Source organism: Pleurodeles waltl, chromosome 8 (genome assembly GCF_031143425.1).
Source record: "Pleurodeles waltl isolate 20211129_DDA chromosome 8, aPleWal1.hap1.20221129, whole genome shotgun sequence".
NCBI classification, from domain to species: domain Eukaryota; kingdom Metazoa; phylum Chordata; class Amphibia; order Caudata; family Salamandridae; genus Pleurodeles; species Pleurodeles waltl.
Genome location: NC_090447.1, coordinates 600317414 through 600332080, shown reverse-complemented (window position 1 = coordinate 600332080; position 14667 = coordinate 600317414). Strand labels below are relative to the sequence as shown.

The following is a 14667-nucleotide window of genomic DNA, read 5'->3' as shown; positions in this document are numbered from 1 at the left end:
AGAGTCCTAAAACCAGCAAAAACTGTGTCAGAAAAGTGGAGGGAGGCAGGCAAAAGTTAGGAGATGTCAATTCTAATATATATTAATGACTATATATATATTTATATATGTAGATATGTATGTGTGTGTGTGTATATATGTATGTGTGTATAAATATATATATATAGTATGTTAATAATGCACGCTGATTACTGTTTGCTGCTGTAACTTGAGTGTATAAAATGCAGGACACCAAAATGCTCCAAATAAACAATGTATTCATGCTAGGGAATCATGCTCCTGAAGCAACTGTGCACAACCCGTGTTTTCTGCATGTGCATGTTTTAATTGTTATCTTATTAAATATCATTATTTTGATTTAGCTTTAGTATGTTACTCTTCTAATAGTGATCAATTTAATTTGATTATCACAGTTCTGAAAGTAAGTGCACAGACAAACAAAATCATCATCTTTTTATTTATGGAGTCCTCTATTGCAAATGCAAATCCCTATTTCCATTATGATCTCCTCCACTGTCTGACACACCCTTCTTTCTTTTATGAGTTCTGATTATGTCAAATGTGGGTAATAGCATTAGTTCTACAGTGTTGGTCAGAAGCCCCTTCACCTTTACATATGCATCATCATTAATTTGGCATGATAATTCAGATTTCCTTTTATTGACTGCTTGGATGCTCCTTATCCAGTAACTGAAATCTCTTGCAGCATATGCTTATCAGCTGGCTTTTAAAGAGGTTAAAAATGTGTAGGTTTTTCGGGCTATATATGCTTAATAAAACAACAAACCCATGAGCAAAATGTAGAAGCTCAACTGGTTCAAAAGAAACCCAGTATTGTTAAAATATTGCAATCTTGTCAAAACTGCTATGCAGAGCTACTGGGCAGAGGTTAAAGGTACAAGGAGAGTGGAAGAATACAAGTAGAGGGATGTTTAGGGAAGTAGGCGAGAGGTTTGGAGAAGAGAGCTAAAGGTGGAGTACCCCTAAGAGACACTTCCCCAGATACTGTGCTTAGGATTATGTCTGTGAGGATTCCTGGATCCCCCTTCTGAATGTTAGTGAATATTAATTCTGTTTGCAGAATTTGTATTCTTTTGCCTCTTTTTCTACTGTTGTGTTGTTAAACCTGTCTTTCTTGGTTTTGTCTTCCCCCAAACCTTTTGCTTTTACCTCTCCTGTTTTCTGAAATTAGTTTTTGTTGACATTAGGATCTGTGCACTTTACCACTGCTAACCAATGCTAGAGTACCTGTGCTCTCCCCCTAAAACATATTGCAATTGGCTTACACCTAATTAGCATTTTAATTAATTTAGAAGTCCCTATTATATTGTACTCTGGTGTCCTCAGGGCCTTTAAATTTAATGCTTTTAGTGGTTCTGCAGCACTCGTCGTGCCACCCATGTAAATTGTTCTTTAAAATGTGATTCACCTCTGTCACTGCATCCTGTAGTGCAAAACTGCCAATTTGACCTGGCAAAATAAACCTCTTGCCAGACCTAAACCTTCATTTTCAAAACATATGTCTCCCTGAGGGTAGGCCCTAAACAGCCCTTATGGCAGGCTGCATTGTACTTGTAGATATTTAAAAAAATAAAAAGGAAATGTGTTTTTAAGGTGTACATGTCCTAGTAGTGAAAAACTCCTACATTTTTATTTTAACTACTGCAAGGCCTATCTTTCCCATTGGATAACATTGGGTTATGATATTAAGTTTGAGTGCTAATGCTTGATTGTGAATAGATAGGGATATCAAGTTTGGACTCAAATGAATTATCATTTCAAATCATCTTTAATGTTAGTCTAATTTGAACTCACAATTCTGAAAATACCACTTTTAGAAAGTTAGCATTTTCTTGTCCTAAACATTTGTTGCTTGCTGCTTGAGTCCGGGGTCAAGTGACTGTGAAAAGCTTTGCTATTCGCCCGTGGGTATTCCTCCCTGACACTGAGAGAAAAGGGGCAAGATGTTGGCAGAATGAGCCATCCTGCCAGGATGGGCAGGGCAGGGCAGATCTGTTCCCCGTCCCACTTAAATTTTAAAGGACTACCTCCAGCACTCATACAAAGGAACTTGACATAAATCTTTTGTCACTGCAAACTACTTGGAGCCTTGGCAGGGGAAGAGAAGACTTTTCCCGATCTAAACCCCACAGGAGAGTCAAGAGGGAAAAAACCCAAGTATGTCTTGTTCACAAAATAATTACACCTAAGGTACTTGAGTGCTATAGGGACAAAAGTCAGTCTTGTCCTATATGTGAAAGTTGTAGCCTAAAGGGTCATAAGAAGATATCCCGTAACTTACTATGGCATGCTTCACCAGAGGCGACCTCTCACATTGAACTACGACAATGCCACTCCAGCAGACTCAAACAAATAAACTTGGGAGGTCTTAGCTATCACTTTACAGGGCAAACTCACCGACCCAGATTCACGGTTAAAAGTAACTGGGGTATAGCCAAAGGAAGTTCCTTTATTAGCGTTCCCCTTGTATGGGCTAACACCAGAAGTGTGGTCTAATGGTAGAACATAACGGTTCATCTAATCACTCATAACTACCAACATATTTTGACCTTCTCTTTGTTCCAAAAATTGGTCAAAAGATATTTTTCACAGTCAAAGAACTCCCTGTTTATGTGGCGAACGGGTTACATGTCGATAAACAGAGACCATGCTCTAGTCAAGGCTAGACAAGACCCAATATTCATATATTAATTATGGCAAAAGGATATTGTAAAACACATATGTTGTATCATAAGCTAAACATGCATTACAACAATAGCAGCTCTGTTTTACTCTGGTGCCAAGTCAGAGCACGCGCTCATGCTTAACACATACTGCCTGGTGAACACTGCAAACACTAAAGGGAGTGTGGATTGGTATGCAAAAAAAAAATGCTATCAAATCAAGTGTAGTGTGCTTTCATCCTGATAGTGTGCTCAGTCAAGTGCCTCTCAGTTACCACTTAACCAAGTTTTTTTTTTTTTTTTAAACTAAGGGCTTCATGGATCAGAAAGGGGGGTGTCTCCTCTGTAGTCACACACTAGTCACATGGTAGATAATCAAAATGATGAATCATTCAAATCTAAATTGTCCAGTCATGTATAGAACATGACAAATTAAACACATACATATTCTACCATTAGGGTCCAGTGCCTACCTCTGGTGCCGAAGTAATCAAGCATTGTATGATCTCAGTATGGGAAAAACCATTATCTCAGACAAGCCTATATCAATAAACGTGCCCAGCACATTTCTGTGGACGTACCCACAGTGTGGGAAGACACTTTGTGACAAACAGACAAACAAACCAAAAAAAAAAAACAAAGCGGCAAAAAACACCAATGGCTGGCATGACATGCAGCAGCCGTATTAGGGGGAATAGCATACTTATTGCCAATGCTTTATGATCTGTGAATGGAAGACCACTAGTGTGCATATATCCTACATAGAACATCAAAGAGACTTACTTTGACAAGTGGGCGAAACGGTCAATTTGACCTATTCTGCCCCCAAACTGCATAAGCCTGAGGAGCAGCAGCATTGTGGACCAGTTGAAGTAGAGGCATACCCAATCAACGGGTGGCGTCCCAATGTCGCTCATGTGTGCGCATGACGTCAGCTGGACAGTTCTCACGGGAAATGTAGTTCCTGTTTCACTCTCCGTGATCAGTTAAATGAAAACCAGGATGGGGAGAGGAGAAATGGGCAATTTGGGGTCCCAAACAGCTCCTTCAGGCCCCCAAGCGCATAATTACATTTACCAAGTGACAACAAGGCTCAACCATAATGTAGACCACCCAACCTTTGAACTTCTGGAAAAACAATCAAAGGCTAATTATAATCAGTGTGCGCCCATACGGTGTTCACCTAGTGGGTACTCACTGGATTCATATAATTAAAGAAAAAAAAGAAGAAAATAGAAAAATATAATGCATGTGCGACATAGAAAGGGAGTTCTTCAACAGTGATAAAGACATTTTTTTTTTTCTCCAAATTATTTCTCATTGTTTTTCATTGAGGTAGCCATCACAGGAGAGGAAGTAAAACAATGAAGGGAAAAACAAATCCTGTGTGTGGTGTTCCATACCATGGTCTATATGACAAGATCCTCCACTTGATACAGTGGCAAAGACATTTCAACCAATTTTTTGGCAACCAGAGTGGGTCAAAACATATATGTCCTGTAAAGTAATATTTAAGAATCCCCAAGTTTATTTGGTTGAGTTCCCTGGAGTGGCATTTTTCCCCTCAACCAATAACCAAGATTCCTATATCTGTCTAGCGAGATGAAAGAACCTTAAGAAGAGTGCTTCATCTGCAAGTTCCTTGATATGCATAAAACTTGCTCCCACCATCCACCCCACCTTTAGTTTGTATTTTTCTAGCAAAGTCAGAATTTTGCACTACAAAAAGCATAATGCTTGCCTGAATACAACTAGCAATATATGTTCCTTGAGAAGAATCAATTAAATATTTTTTCCGATTTGAGGTCTTCTTTTCCGTGTGTCTTTGTACAGCAGCCGAGGGTCCCACTACAGTGAATTTCCCAAAACATTTTTGATTTAATAAGCAACTGCAAGCTTTAAGTGAAGTACTTGTAACTTGCTTTTTACTCTAGCAAGGACAGGTTTTTAAAATTACTTACATGCACATTTAATAATAATACAAGTTTTTTCTAACCCAGTAAATAATGTATATACTATTTTAGTAAAGAAGATAAAATGTTTGAGTCTTAAGGAGTTCAAACAAATAGTAATAGTTGAAGAGATAAGAGATAACGTAGTCCTTGTGAAACAAAAGACTGCAATTTAACCAGTTAATAAACATCACTTGCTTGAAAAATACTTATAAATGCCACTTTTTGTGCAATTGTCAGTATAACCACTTGCAGGCCTTCAAATATAGCTCCAATAATTTCACTTTTCCTGGTCCATGGAAATTAACAACAATAGTAATTATCACATTTTGCTGGATATTTTACCCATCCTGTGTAGATTTGAGACTAACTCTGTTTGACAGCCCAGTTTATTTTTTGCTACTTTAATTTTTTTGTTTAATAAATAACGACAAAGTGAAATGTGTGTTATTTGTCACGATGCATCTATAGTTAGGTTTTTGTGAGGACTATGAGAAAAACAGAGATGTTTTAATATGCAAAACCATTGAATCTTGTGTATAGGATATATGTCACAATGCAGAGTGAAAAATGTTGTCCTGTCCTATTATCACAACTAGACTCTACATCATGTAAGTTTATAGGTAAGCATAGATTTACTGTTCTTGCCACTACAGCTACATATCTTGACAACATATATATTATTTAGTTGAGTATGTAGATATGACATTATGAAAAGTAAATGTATGACTTTTATTGAGGACCAGGGTCAAGACTGATTTGCATATGGCTGGGTCCAAACTGGGGTGGCGTGGTGAGCGACAAAACAGTGGATTAAACCCAGATCTTTGTGACTGGGGGTGAATGTTTGCATTGTTCAGCATTCTGTCTATCATTTTTTCTTTTTGCATTTGTCGCCCCAAGTGGGAAGGGTGTATGCTCAGACGTGGGTCCCGTGCTCACTGCACCACTGGATTCAAGCTAGCCTAGCTGATGAAGGGTGATACCCTGAAACTGGTCCTAGGATGCCTGTTTCCATTCCAGGGAGGACCTGGCTTGGCAGTTAGGGCTGGACTGTTCCCATGAGGAACAGGGTCAAGACTGATTTGCATATAGCTGGGTCCTCCAAACAGGGGTGGCGTGGTGAGCAAAAACCGATGGATTAAACCCAGATCTTTGTGACTGAGGTGAATGTTTGAATTGTTCAGAATTCCATCCATCATTTGTTCTTTTTTCTTTATGTACGTACATCACAACCTTGTAGTAGTCTGCATACAGTATTTAGCAGAACAATATTGAAAACTTAATATTGTGGAAGAACACCTAAGTGGGTGCATTATTATTATTACCTACTTGCGATAGCCAGTAGGCAGTTATAGTTAGTGTAAGGGAGTCACACAGCTGATAACCCCCTGCTCACCCCTTTGGTGCTTAGCTTCAGCAGTCAGGCTTATCTCAGAGACAATGTGTAAAGTATTTGTACGCACACACAGTAACATAGTTAACAAGGCATAAAACTACTCCACGCCCATTTAGAAAAATAGCCAATATTTATCTTAGTAAAACAAGACCAAAACAACAAAAATCCAACATAAACAAGTACATATGCCAATTTTCAAAGATCAAATGTAATATAGTGTATAGAAACACAACTGGGGCTATCAAAACAGCTTGATGGAGCCGCCTCCAACAGTCCGCCCTCCTCCCTGCGGGGGAAAGCAGCCAGCCACGGAGTTGTGTAGACCCTGGTTACAGTACCCTGGAAACCGATGAAGAAACAAAGACATTGCTCGGAGTTGGGGAGGTGAGGTGTTGATGGATCCAGTGCGGCGTTGGTTCCTTACTTCCACCGTGGAGTTGAAGCGTTGGTTCCTTATTGCTAGGCAAGGGAGGTGCGGTGTCGGTTTCTTACGGTTGCAGGGGAGGTGATGCGGCATTGGCGGCAAGGGATCTGTTGTTTACGACAAGGAGGGGTCGATGAATACAGCAGGTCAAGAGGCAAGGTGTTGACTTCGTGCTGTTGCGATCACACCACGGTGCCACAGGTGCTGCGGCAGAGTCAGAGCCACAGACATCAGTGACGCAACACTCTGGACTCATGCTGTGATGGGACTTTGGAGGTGCTGCAGCAGGCCTGCGTTGTAGGTCATGGTCATTGCACTGCTCTGGTGCAGGCAGTTGTGCTGGGTCAGTGAGCAGCACCAGTTTCGAAGTTGTTCTGAATGTTGATGCGCTAGTTTCTTCCTTGTTTCACCAGAACTCACTTCCAAGGGCCCAGGAACTGGATTTGGCACCGCTTGATACGTTAGGACTCTCAGCAAGAGAGCCCACGCGCTGGCAGGTGAAGTCTTTGATGTCCCTGAAACATTTTAACAGGAGGCAAACATATTCCACGCCTGTGGGGAACTATTGGAAAATGGATGTAGAAAGCCAGTCCAGTCCTTTCACTCCCAGGATAGAAGCAGCAAGCAGCAGGCCAGCACAAGAAGGTAACAGGCAGAGTGGCAGTCCTTCCTAGAGCATACAGCTCTTCTTCCTGGCAGAATTCCCTCAGTCCAGAAGGAATCTAGCTATGTGGTATCAAAGGTCCAGTATTTATACCCATTTATGTCTTTGAAGTTGGCCAACTTCAAAGAGAAGTCTTTGTAGTGCACAAAACCCCATCTTTTCCTGTCCCAGCCCCAGACACACGCCAAGGGTTTGGAGACTGCTTTGTGTGAGGACAGGCACAGCCCTATTCAGGTGAAAGTGTCAGCTCCTCTCACCACTCTAGCTCAGGAAGACCCATCAGCCTGGAGATGGGCCTTCAGGATATGCAGTGCACACTTCAGCTCCCTTTTGTGACTGTCTGGAGTGAATCCATAAACAGCCCAACTGTCATCCTGACCCAGACGTGTATTCAGCGGACAGGCAGAGTCACAGCATGGTTAAGCAAGAAAATGTCCACTTTCTATAAGTGGCATTTTCAAACTCAAAGTTCAAAAACCAACTTCACCAAAAAAAAAAAAAAGTATTTTCAAAGTGTGAGTTCAGAGACCCCAAACTCCATATTTCTATATGCTCCCAATGGGAATCTACACTTGAAAGATATTTCAAGGTAATTCCCATGTTACTCCATGGGAGAGATAGTCCTTGCAATAGTGAAAAACTAATTTAGCAGTATTTCACTATCAGAACATGTAAAAAACTCTAGTACATGTCCTACCTTTTAAATACACTGGATCCTGCCCAAAAGGCTGCCTTGGGCCTGCCTTAGGGGTGACTTACATGGAGTAACAGTAAAGGTTTGGGCCTGGCAAGTGGGTGCTCTTACCAGGTCGAAAAGGCAGTTTAATACTGCACACACAGATTCTGCAATGGCAGGCCTGAGACATGTATGCAGAGCTACTCATGTAGGTGGCACAATCATGGCTACAGGCCCAGCCCAATAGTAGTATTTGATTTATAGGCACTGGGTACACATAGTGCACATTACTAGGGACTTACTAGTAAATCAAATATGCCAATGTTATCAAGAATACAATTAAGAACGGGAGCACTTGCACTTTAGCACTGGTCAGCAGTGGTAAAGTGCTTAGGGGGTCATTCTGACCCGGGCGGGCGGCGGTCGCCGCACGCCTGGCGGGAACCGCCAGATGGCCGCCCCGCGGTCAAAAGACCGCAGGGGCCATTCTGACTTTCCCGCTGGGCCGGCGGGCGCCCGCCAAGGGAGCGCCCGCCGGCCCAGCGGGAAAGGGCCTGCAACACAGAAGCCGGCTCCGAATGGAGCCGGCGGTGTTGCAGGTGTGCGACGGGTGCAGTAGCACCCGTCGCGATTTTCACTGTCTGCTATGCAGACAGTGAAAATCATGCTGGGGCCCTGTTAGGGGGGCCCCTGCAATGCCCATGCCAGTGGCATGGGCAGTGCAGGGGCCCCCAGGGGCCCCACGACACCCGTTCCCGCCATCCTGTTCCTGGCGGTAAAAACCGCCAGAAACAGGCTGGCGGGAAGGGGGTCGGAATCCCCAGCGCCGCCATGGAGGTTCAGCCCAGCCAGGGGAAATCCGGCGGGAAACCGCCGGATCCCCTTTTCTGACCGCGGCTTTACCGCCGTGGTCAGAATGGGCAATGAAGCACCGCCAGCCTGTTGGCGGTGCTTCCGTTGCCCACGGTCTTGGACCGCCAGGGTTGGAATGAGGCCCTTAGTGTCCTAGAACCAACAAAAGCGAAATTCAGCACAGGATCAAAAACAGGAGGTCAGAAGCAAAAAGGCGGGAAACAACACCAAGAGCTGACAGGTCTGACAGTGGGTTTGGGTGCATGTGTTGTGGGGGGAGCAGTGTGCAGCGGTGGTTGTATTATTGTACAGTAAGTATATATTACTTTATGTTAAAAAAAGGTCCCTGTAACCTTTGGTTTTTTCAGTGATGTGTGTGTGTTATTTAAAGCAGTTGGAAGGGGATTGGGCAGTTAATTACTGACACACATAGCAAGCACACTACTACTGTTCACACTTACAGACTTACATACCTGTACACAAAATTGAACTTCACTGCTGAACACTTAGCAGTTTTTCAGTGAAAACTATCATAACAGTTGACTTTGTCAATGTGCTGGCGTTTTTTTCACTGTTATCTGTTTTTAGTCTATTGTACAGGTGGAGACTTTGGGAGAATTTGGTGTATTCTTCACCCTTTTCCTTGTTGGACTGGAGTTTTCCCCTGAGCGACTGAGAAAGGTAATTTCAAGTTGTTGTTGTTGTTTTTTTTGTTTAAATAACAATACCTACTATTACTTGTTTTGCGATTTCAGCAGAGTGAATCCAAACCTAGAAAACAATATGCATTACAAAACAAACTAAGCAGTGCTGTTGCTGTACACAAGAGGTAGAAAGTACTGTTTTAAATAAATCGTAAATCTATTAGTATGATCAAGTGCTTGAGGTAAATATGTGCAACCTTTTTTTTTATATCCAAATGTATTTCTTTTTTTAAATTGGGAACAAAAGACAACAACAATACAGTGAGTACAGTAGATCGCAAGTACTTTGGATGGGTCCGTACATGGTGTGCAGTTAGTATATGAATACCCACTACCCCGGCCCAGGGCAAATACATTGTTTAGTAGTTCAGTCCACGATGTGCCCTCCACTTCCCCAAGATCGCCTCGTACTTCCACGGACAGCCTCTCGCCTCATAAATCATTTTTTCTACTTGAGAGCACCAGTCCATTTCAGCTCGCCACTTCGTGACAGGCAGCGTCGCAGGACTTTTCCATTGTTGTGCAATGTCTTGTTTGGCCACCAAGCAGGCCAGCCCAATGAATGTTCTCACCGTTTGGGCCCCTCCCAACTCCCCCAGAAGGCCCAGTATCGCCACTTTCACATTAAAATCGATCAAGCGCCCCATCACCGTAGAAACTCCCCCCCCCCCCCCTCTCCACCCCCTCCCAAAAGGGGTGCACCTTTGGGACCTCCCAGGCAACATGCAAGAGATGTGCCCACACCTCGCGGTTCCCAGAACTCATGTGTCGCAAGCGCCGCGGAGTGAGGTATCTCATGTGACATAAGCCCCTCTTTGTTAGTCACGTTACCCAGATAAATAATTCCGATATTGTCCCATTGTTTAAATCCTTCTGATTCAGTGACCTGCCGGAGCCATGTGCCCTGCCATAAGGGTGTCAATTTAGTGAGGCGTCGCTCCCACTCCGTCAACCCCACCGTCCAGCACTTCACCGCCACCTGTGTACAGTGAGAGGCAGCATGGGGAACTGATCCCCGTATAGCAGTCCCAGGAGACCCTCAAAGCCCGCCTGCCAGATCTCCAGCCGGTAAGCGGATCATCCCAAGCCCGTTGATCCATTCATTGATGGGGACGGTCTGGGCCTCCAGTTAGTAGATGTACAAGTCCGGAATTCCCTTCCCCCCATTAATATGGCGATTTCCTCACTGAGCTGAAGACCACCCTATGTCGCCCTCCCGCCCATATAAAGGAGGTAAGCTTGGAAGTGAGGGGTCGGAACCAGGCCCGAGGGACCAAGTGCGGGACGTTTGTCAAGACGTACAAGTATTGAGGGAGACAGACCATCTTGAAAAGAGCAGTGTGGCCCAAGGGTTCAGGGGGAGGTGTCGCCACCTGCCCAGGAACGCAGACAGAGTCTACGCAAGGGGTTGGAAGTTTAGTTCCCAGGTCAGCCCTGGGATTGTCGAGAGGTGGATTCCCAGGTATTTGAAGGCATTGCGCCTCAATGGGACGGTGCGCCACCAATCGTCCCTCCACCCCCGTCCCCGCACCTCCACCAGCACTGATTTCACTGGGTTTAGGGGCAGGCCCGATGCTTTGCCATACAGCGTCAGGTGCTCAAGGCATCGGGGCCAGAGTCTCGTGGCCTCCCCAGAAACACCAGGAACATTATCTGCATACATAGATATACGGTCCTCGCATCCACTCCCCCATAGCTAGACCCTCATAAGTGGGTCTCCCCAAAGAAGGCGGGCCAGCGGCTCAGTGGCCAGGGTTAATAGGAGGGGCGAAAGAGGCCAGACCTAGCGCACTCATCTCCTGATCGGGAAGGGGTCCGACAAAGTGTGATTGGCCCGTACTTGCACTGACAAGTCTTGATAGAGAAGGTGTACCATCCCTCTGAATTTTGGGCAGAGACCCATGCGAGTAGTCAGCACCTCTTCCAGGAAGTTCCACGCCAGGGTATCAAAGGCCTTGTGGAAATCCACTAGGAGGAGTGCCAAATCCCCCTCCAGTCTATCCGTTTGGGAGAGGGTCACCTGGACCCGTCCCAGGCAGTGACTCGTGCACCTACCCGCCATGAAGCCACACTGACCCGGGTGAACAAGGAAGGACAGTGTACGGTCATTAGGGCAGCCAACACTTATGCAAATATCTTAATGTCCGTCTTAATCAGCGAGATGGGTCGACATGAGGAACACTGGTCCTTGGGTAAGTCACTATTTGCTTACCTGGGGGGGGGAACGTGACACGTCAAGTCAGCTCCTCATAGGCGCGGTGAACGAGGCACAGACAAAATCTCTGATAATCATCTATGGGGTAGCCGTCTGGGCCCAGGTCTTCCTGACCTGAAGAGCCGATATAGCACAGTCTAAATATGTGCAACTTTTATGATGACATGCATGCTTCTCTCTCTCTCTCGAACATATATATATATATATATATATATATATATATATATATATATATATATATATATATATGTTCGATGGCATGTGTAGCTGCAGATACACATGCTGTGCACTGTTCCTGCCATCTAGTGTTGGGCTCGGAGTGTTACAAGTTGTTTTTCTTCGAAGAAGTCTTTTCGAGTCACGGGAACGAGTGACTCCTCCCTTTCGGCTCCATTGCACATGGGCATCGACTCCATCTTAGATTGTTTTCTTTCCGCCATAGGGTTCGGACGTGTTCCTCTTCGCTCCGTGATTCGAATCGGAAAAGTATTCAAATCCTCGAAAAAACCATTGGTGTTGTTTGCGTTTGGGATAGATCTTCGATCGACACTGATGACACAACCGTTTCGGTGGCCCTTTGGGGCTTCCACGCCCAGCCGACGCCTGGTCGGCCCGAACACACATGTCGTCGAAGCCTCCTGGACCGGGTGCCCTTCCGTTTCTGTCCGGCGTGCCACGCTAAGTATCCATATACAGACCAGCATCGGGTCTGTAATCTGTGTCACCGGAGCACAGAGAGGATACTTGCGAGGCCTGCAAGGCCTTTTGGTCGAAAAAGACCTTGAGAGATCGGAGTGCGAGACGCATGCAGATGGCGTCAAAATCATCGCAACACCTCGACGTCGAAGAGGAGGAGATGGCTATCTCCATCCAGGGATCGGAATCGGACAACTCCGACGGAGACAGACAGCAGGCCAAAAAGTGAGTACGCCTGCCCCGACCCAACCCCAAACTCAGCCGAAGAAACAAAAGGCCTCGGGCGCAACTGCCTGAAGGCCCTGGCTCGACCCATAAAAAAAGCGGTGACCAAGCAACACCTTCGGCACCGAAAAAGGTCAAAATCGTGCCGAAGTCATCTGACTCGCGCCGAGACCCCGGCGTCGAAAAAAGTCAACATCGCCTTGTCGAAGCCACTAAGCCTCGAAAGACCCTTTCGGAGCCGAGGCCAACCATCACCATGAGCATTTCGGTGCCGAGAAAACCGGCTTCGGAGCCGAAAAAGACCTCTTACACAGACGAACATGGGCTCTCCAAACAACTGAAGGAGAGGCACAGATTTGAGGAGGAGCTGGACATTGAAGAGTTTGACCAAATGCAGGCACGTATTCAGATCCAAAAGGATACTGGAAAGATCCAAACTGCCCCTCCTCTCAAATTTAAGAGAAAGCTGGCTTTTGAAACACAGACAGAGACTGAGACTGATCAGCCAAGAGCTAAAGTGGCTAGAGAGAAATCACCAACTCGCCACTTTTCGCCAGAAATCTTTCTCCACCACATTCGCCACAAAGGACAGGGTCACCAATTGGCACGCCCACTGCACAGTCACCCACCCATACTGTGCAAACGCAGGATGATGGAGACCCCTGGGACCTCTACGATCCCCCTGTCTCGAACAATAGCCCTGAGTGCTACCCCCTCAAAACTATCTCCACCAGAGGATAGCACCTCGTACACCCAAGTCTTAGCCCGGGCTGCGGCATTCCATAATGTCAGTATGCATTATGAACCATTGGAGGATGATTTCCTTTTCAATACCCTGGCTTCCACGCATGCATCATACCAGAGCCTGCCGATGCTACCAGGCATGCCTAAGCATGCACAGCAAGTGTTTCTGGAGCCAGTAAAGGGAAGAGCCATCACACCGCGGGTGGAAAAAAGTACAAACCACCCAGTCTGACCCAGTGTTCATCACGCAGCAACTCCCACCGGCCTCTGTAGTGGTTGGTGCCGCAAGAAAACGAGCGAACTCACAATCTTCGAGGGATGCACCACCTCCGGATAAAGAGAGTTGCAAATTTGACGCAGCGGGAGAGAGAGTGGCATCGCAAGCTGCCAACCAATGGCGTATTGCAAATTTGCAGGCCCTCCTCGCCCGTTACGACTGAGCTCACTGGGATGAAATGAGTGACATCATCCAGCATCTACCTAAAGAGTTTCAAAAACGGGCCCAACAAGTGGTAGAGGAAGGGCAAGCGATCTTGAACAATCAAATTTGTTCGGCACTGGATTCCGCTGACACTGCTGCAAGAACTGTGAACACGGCAGTCACAATTAGAAGGCATGCTTGGTTACAATCCTCAGGATTCAAACCTGAGATACAACAGGCAGTATTAAACATGCCATTTAACCAGCAACAACAATTTGGGCCGGAAGTGGATAGAGCCATCGAAAAGATGAAGAAAGACACTGGAACGCCCAAAGCCATAGGCGCGCTCTACTCGTCCCAGTATAGAGGGACATTTAGGAAACCGCAATTTAGGGGAGGTTTCAGACAACAACCTTCAGAGGCATCCACCTCTCAAGCAAAACCCACCTACCAGACCCAATATCAGAGAGGGGGGTTTCGCGGATCCTTCAGGGGACAATTCCCAAGATCAAGGGGAAAGTTTCAGCCCACCAAGCAAGCCCCCAACAACAAACAGTGACTTCACTGTCACCCTTCCCCAACACACATCACCAGTAGGGGGAAGACTAACACTTTACCACAAACATTGGTCAGGCATAACCACGGACACATGGGTCCTATTAATTATCCAACATGGTTACTGCATAGAGTTCACACATTTCCCTCCAGATGTTCCCCCAAGAGCGCACAAACTGTCGGCACAACATCTAGACCTGTTACAAATAGAGGTACAAGCAATATTAACAAAACAAGCCATAGAACTAGTACCTCACCACCAAAAAGGAACAGGGGTTTATTACCTATATTTCCTTATTCCCAAAAAAGACAAAACACTAAGAACATTTTTAGATCTCAGGACATTAAACCTCTTCATAAAATCAGAACATTTCCACATGGTCACACTACAAGATGTAGTCCTCTTACTAAAACATGGAGAATACATGGCAACACTGGATCTAAAAGATGCGTATT

The 14667-nt window shown here is 45.3% G+C and overlaps 1 protein-coding gene across 5 annotated transcripts in view; it reads left to right on the top strand.

Annotated features, from left to right (window-relative positions):
• TMCO3 (transmembrane and coiled-coil domains 3) overlaps positions 1-14667 on the top strand; it is a 612636-nt gene that overhangs the window by 222355 nt on the left and 375614 nt on the right. For all 5 annotated transcript variants that reach the window (XM_069204660.1, XM_069204658.1, XM_069204662.1 and 2 more), the window contains exon 6: positions 9240-9332. In XM_069204660.1, the coding sequence (XP_069060761.1) occupies positions 9240-9332 (93 nt within the window). The remainder of the gene's footprint in view (positions 1-9239; positions 9333-14667) is intronic.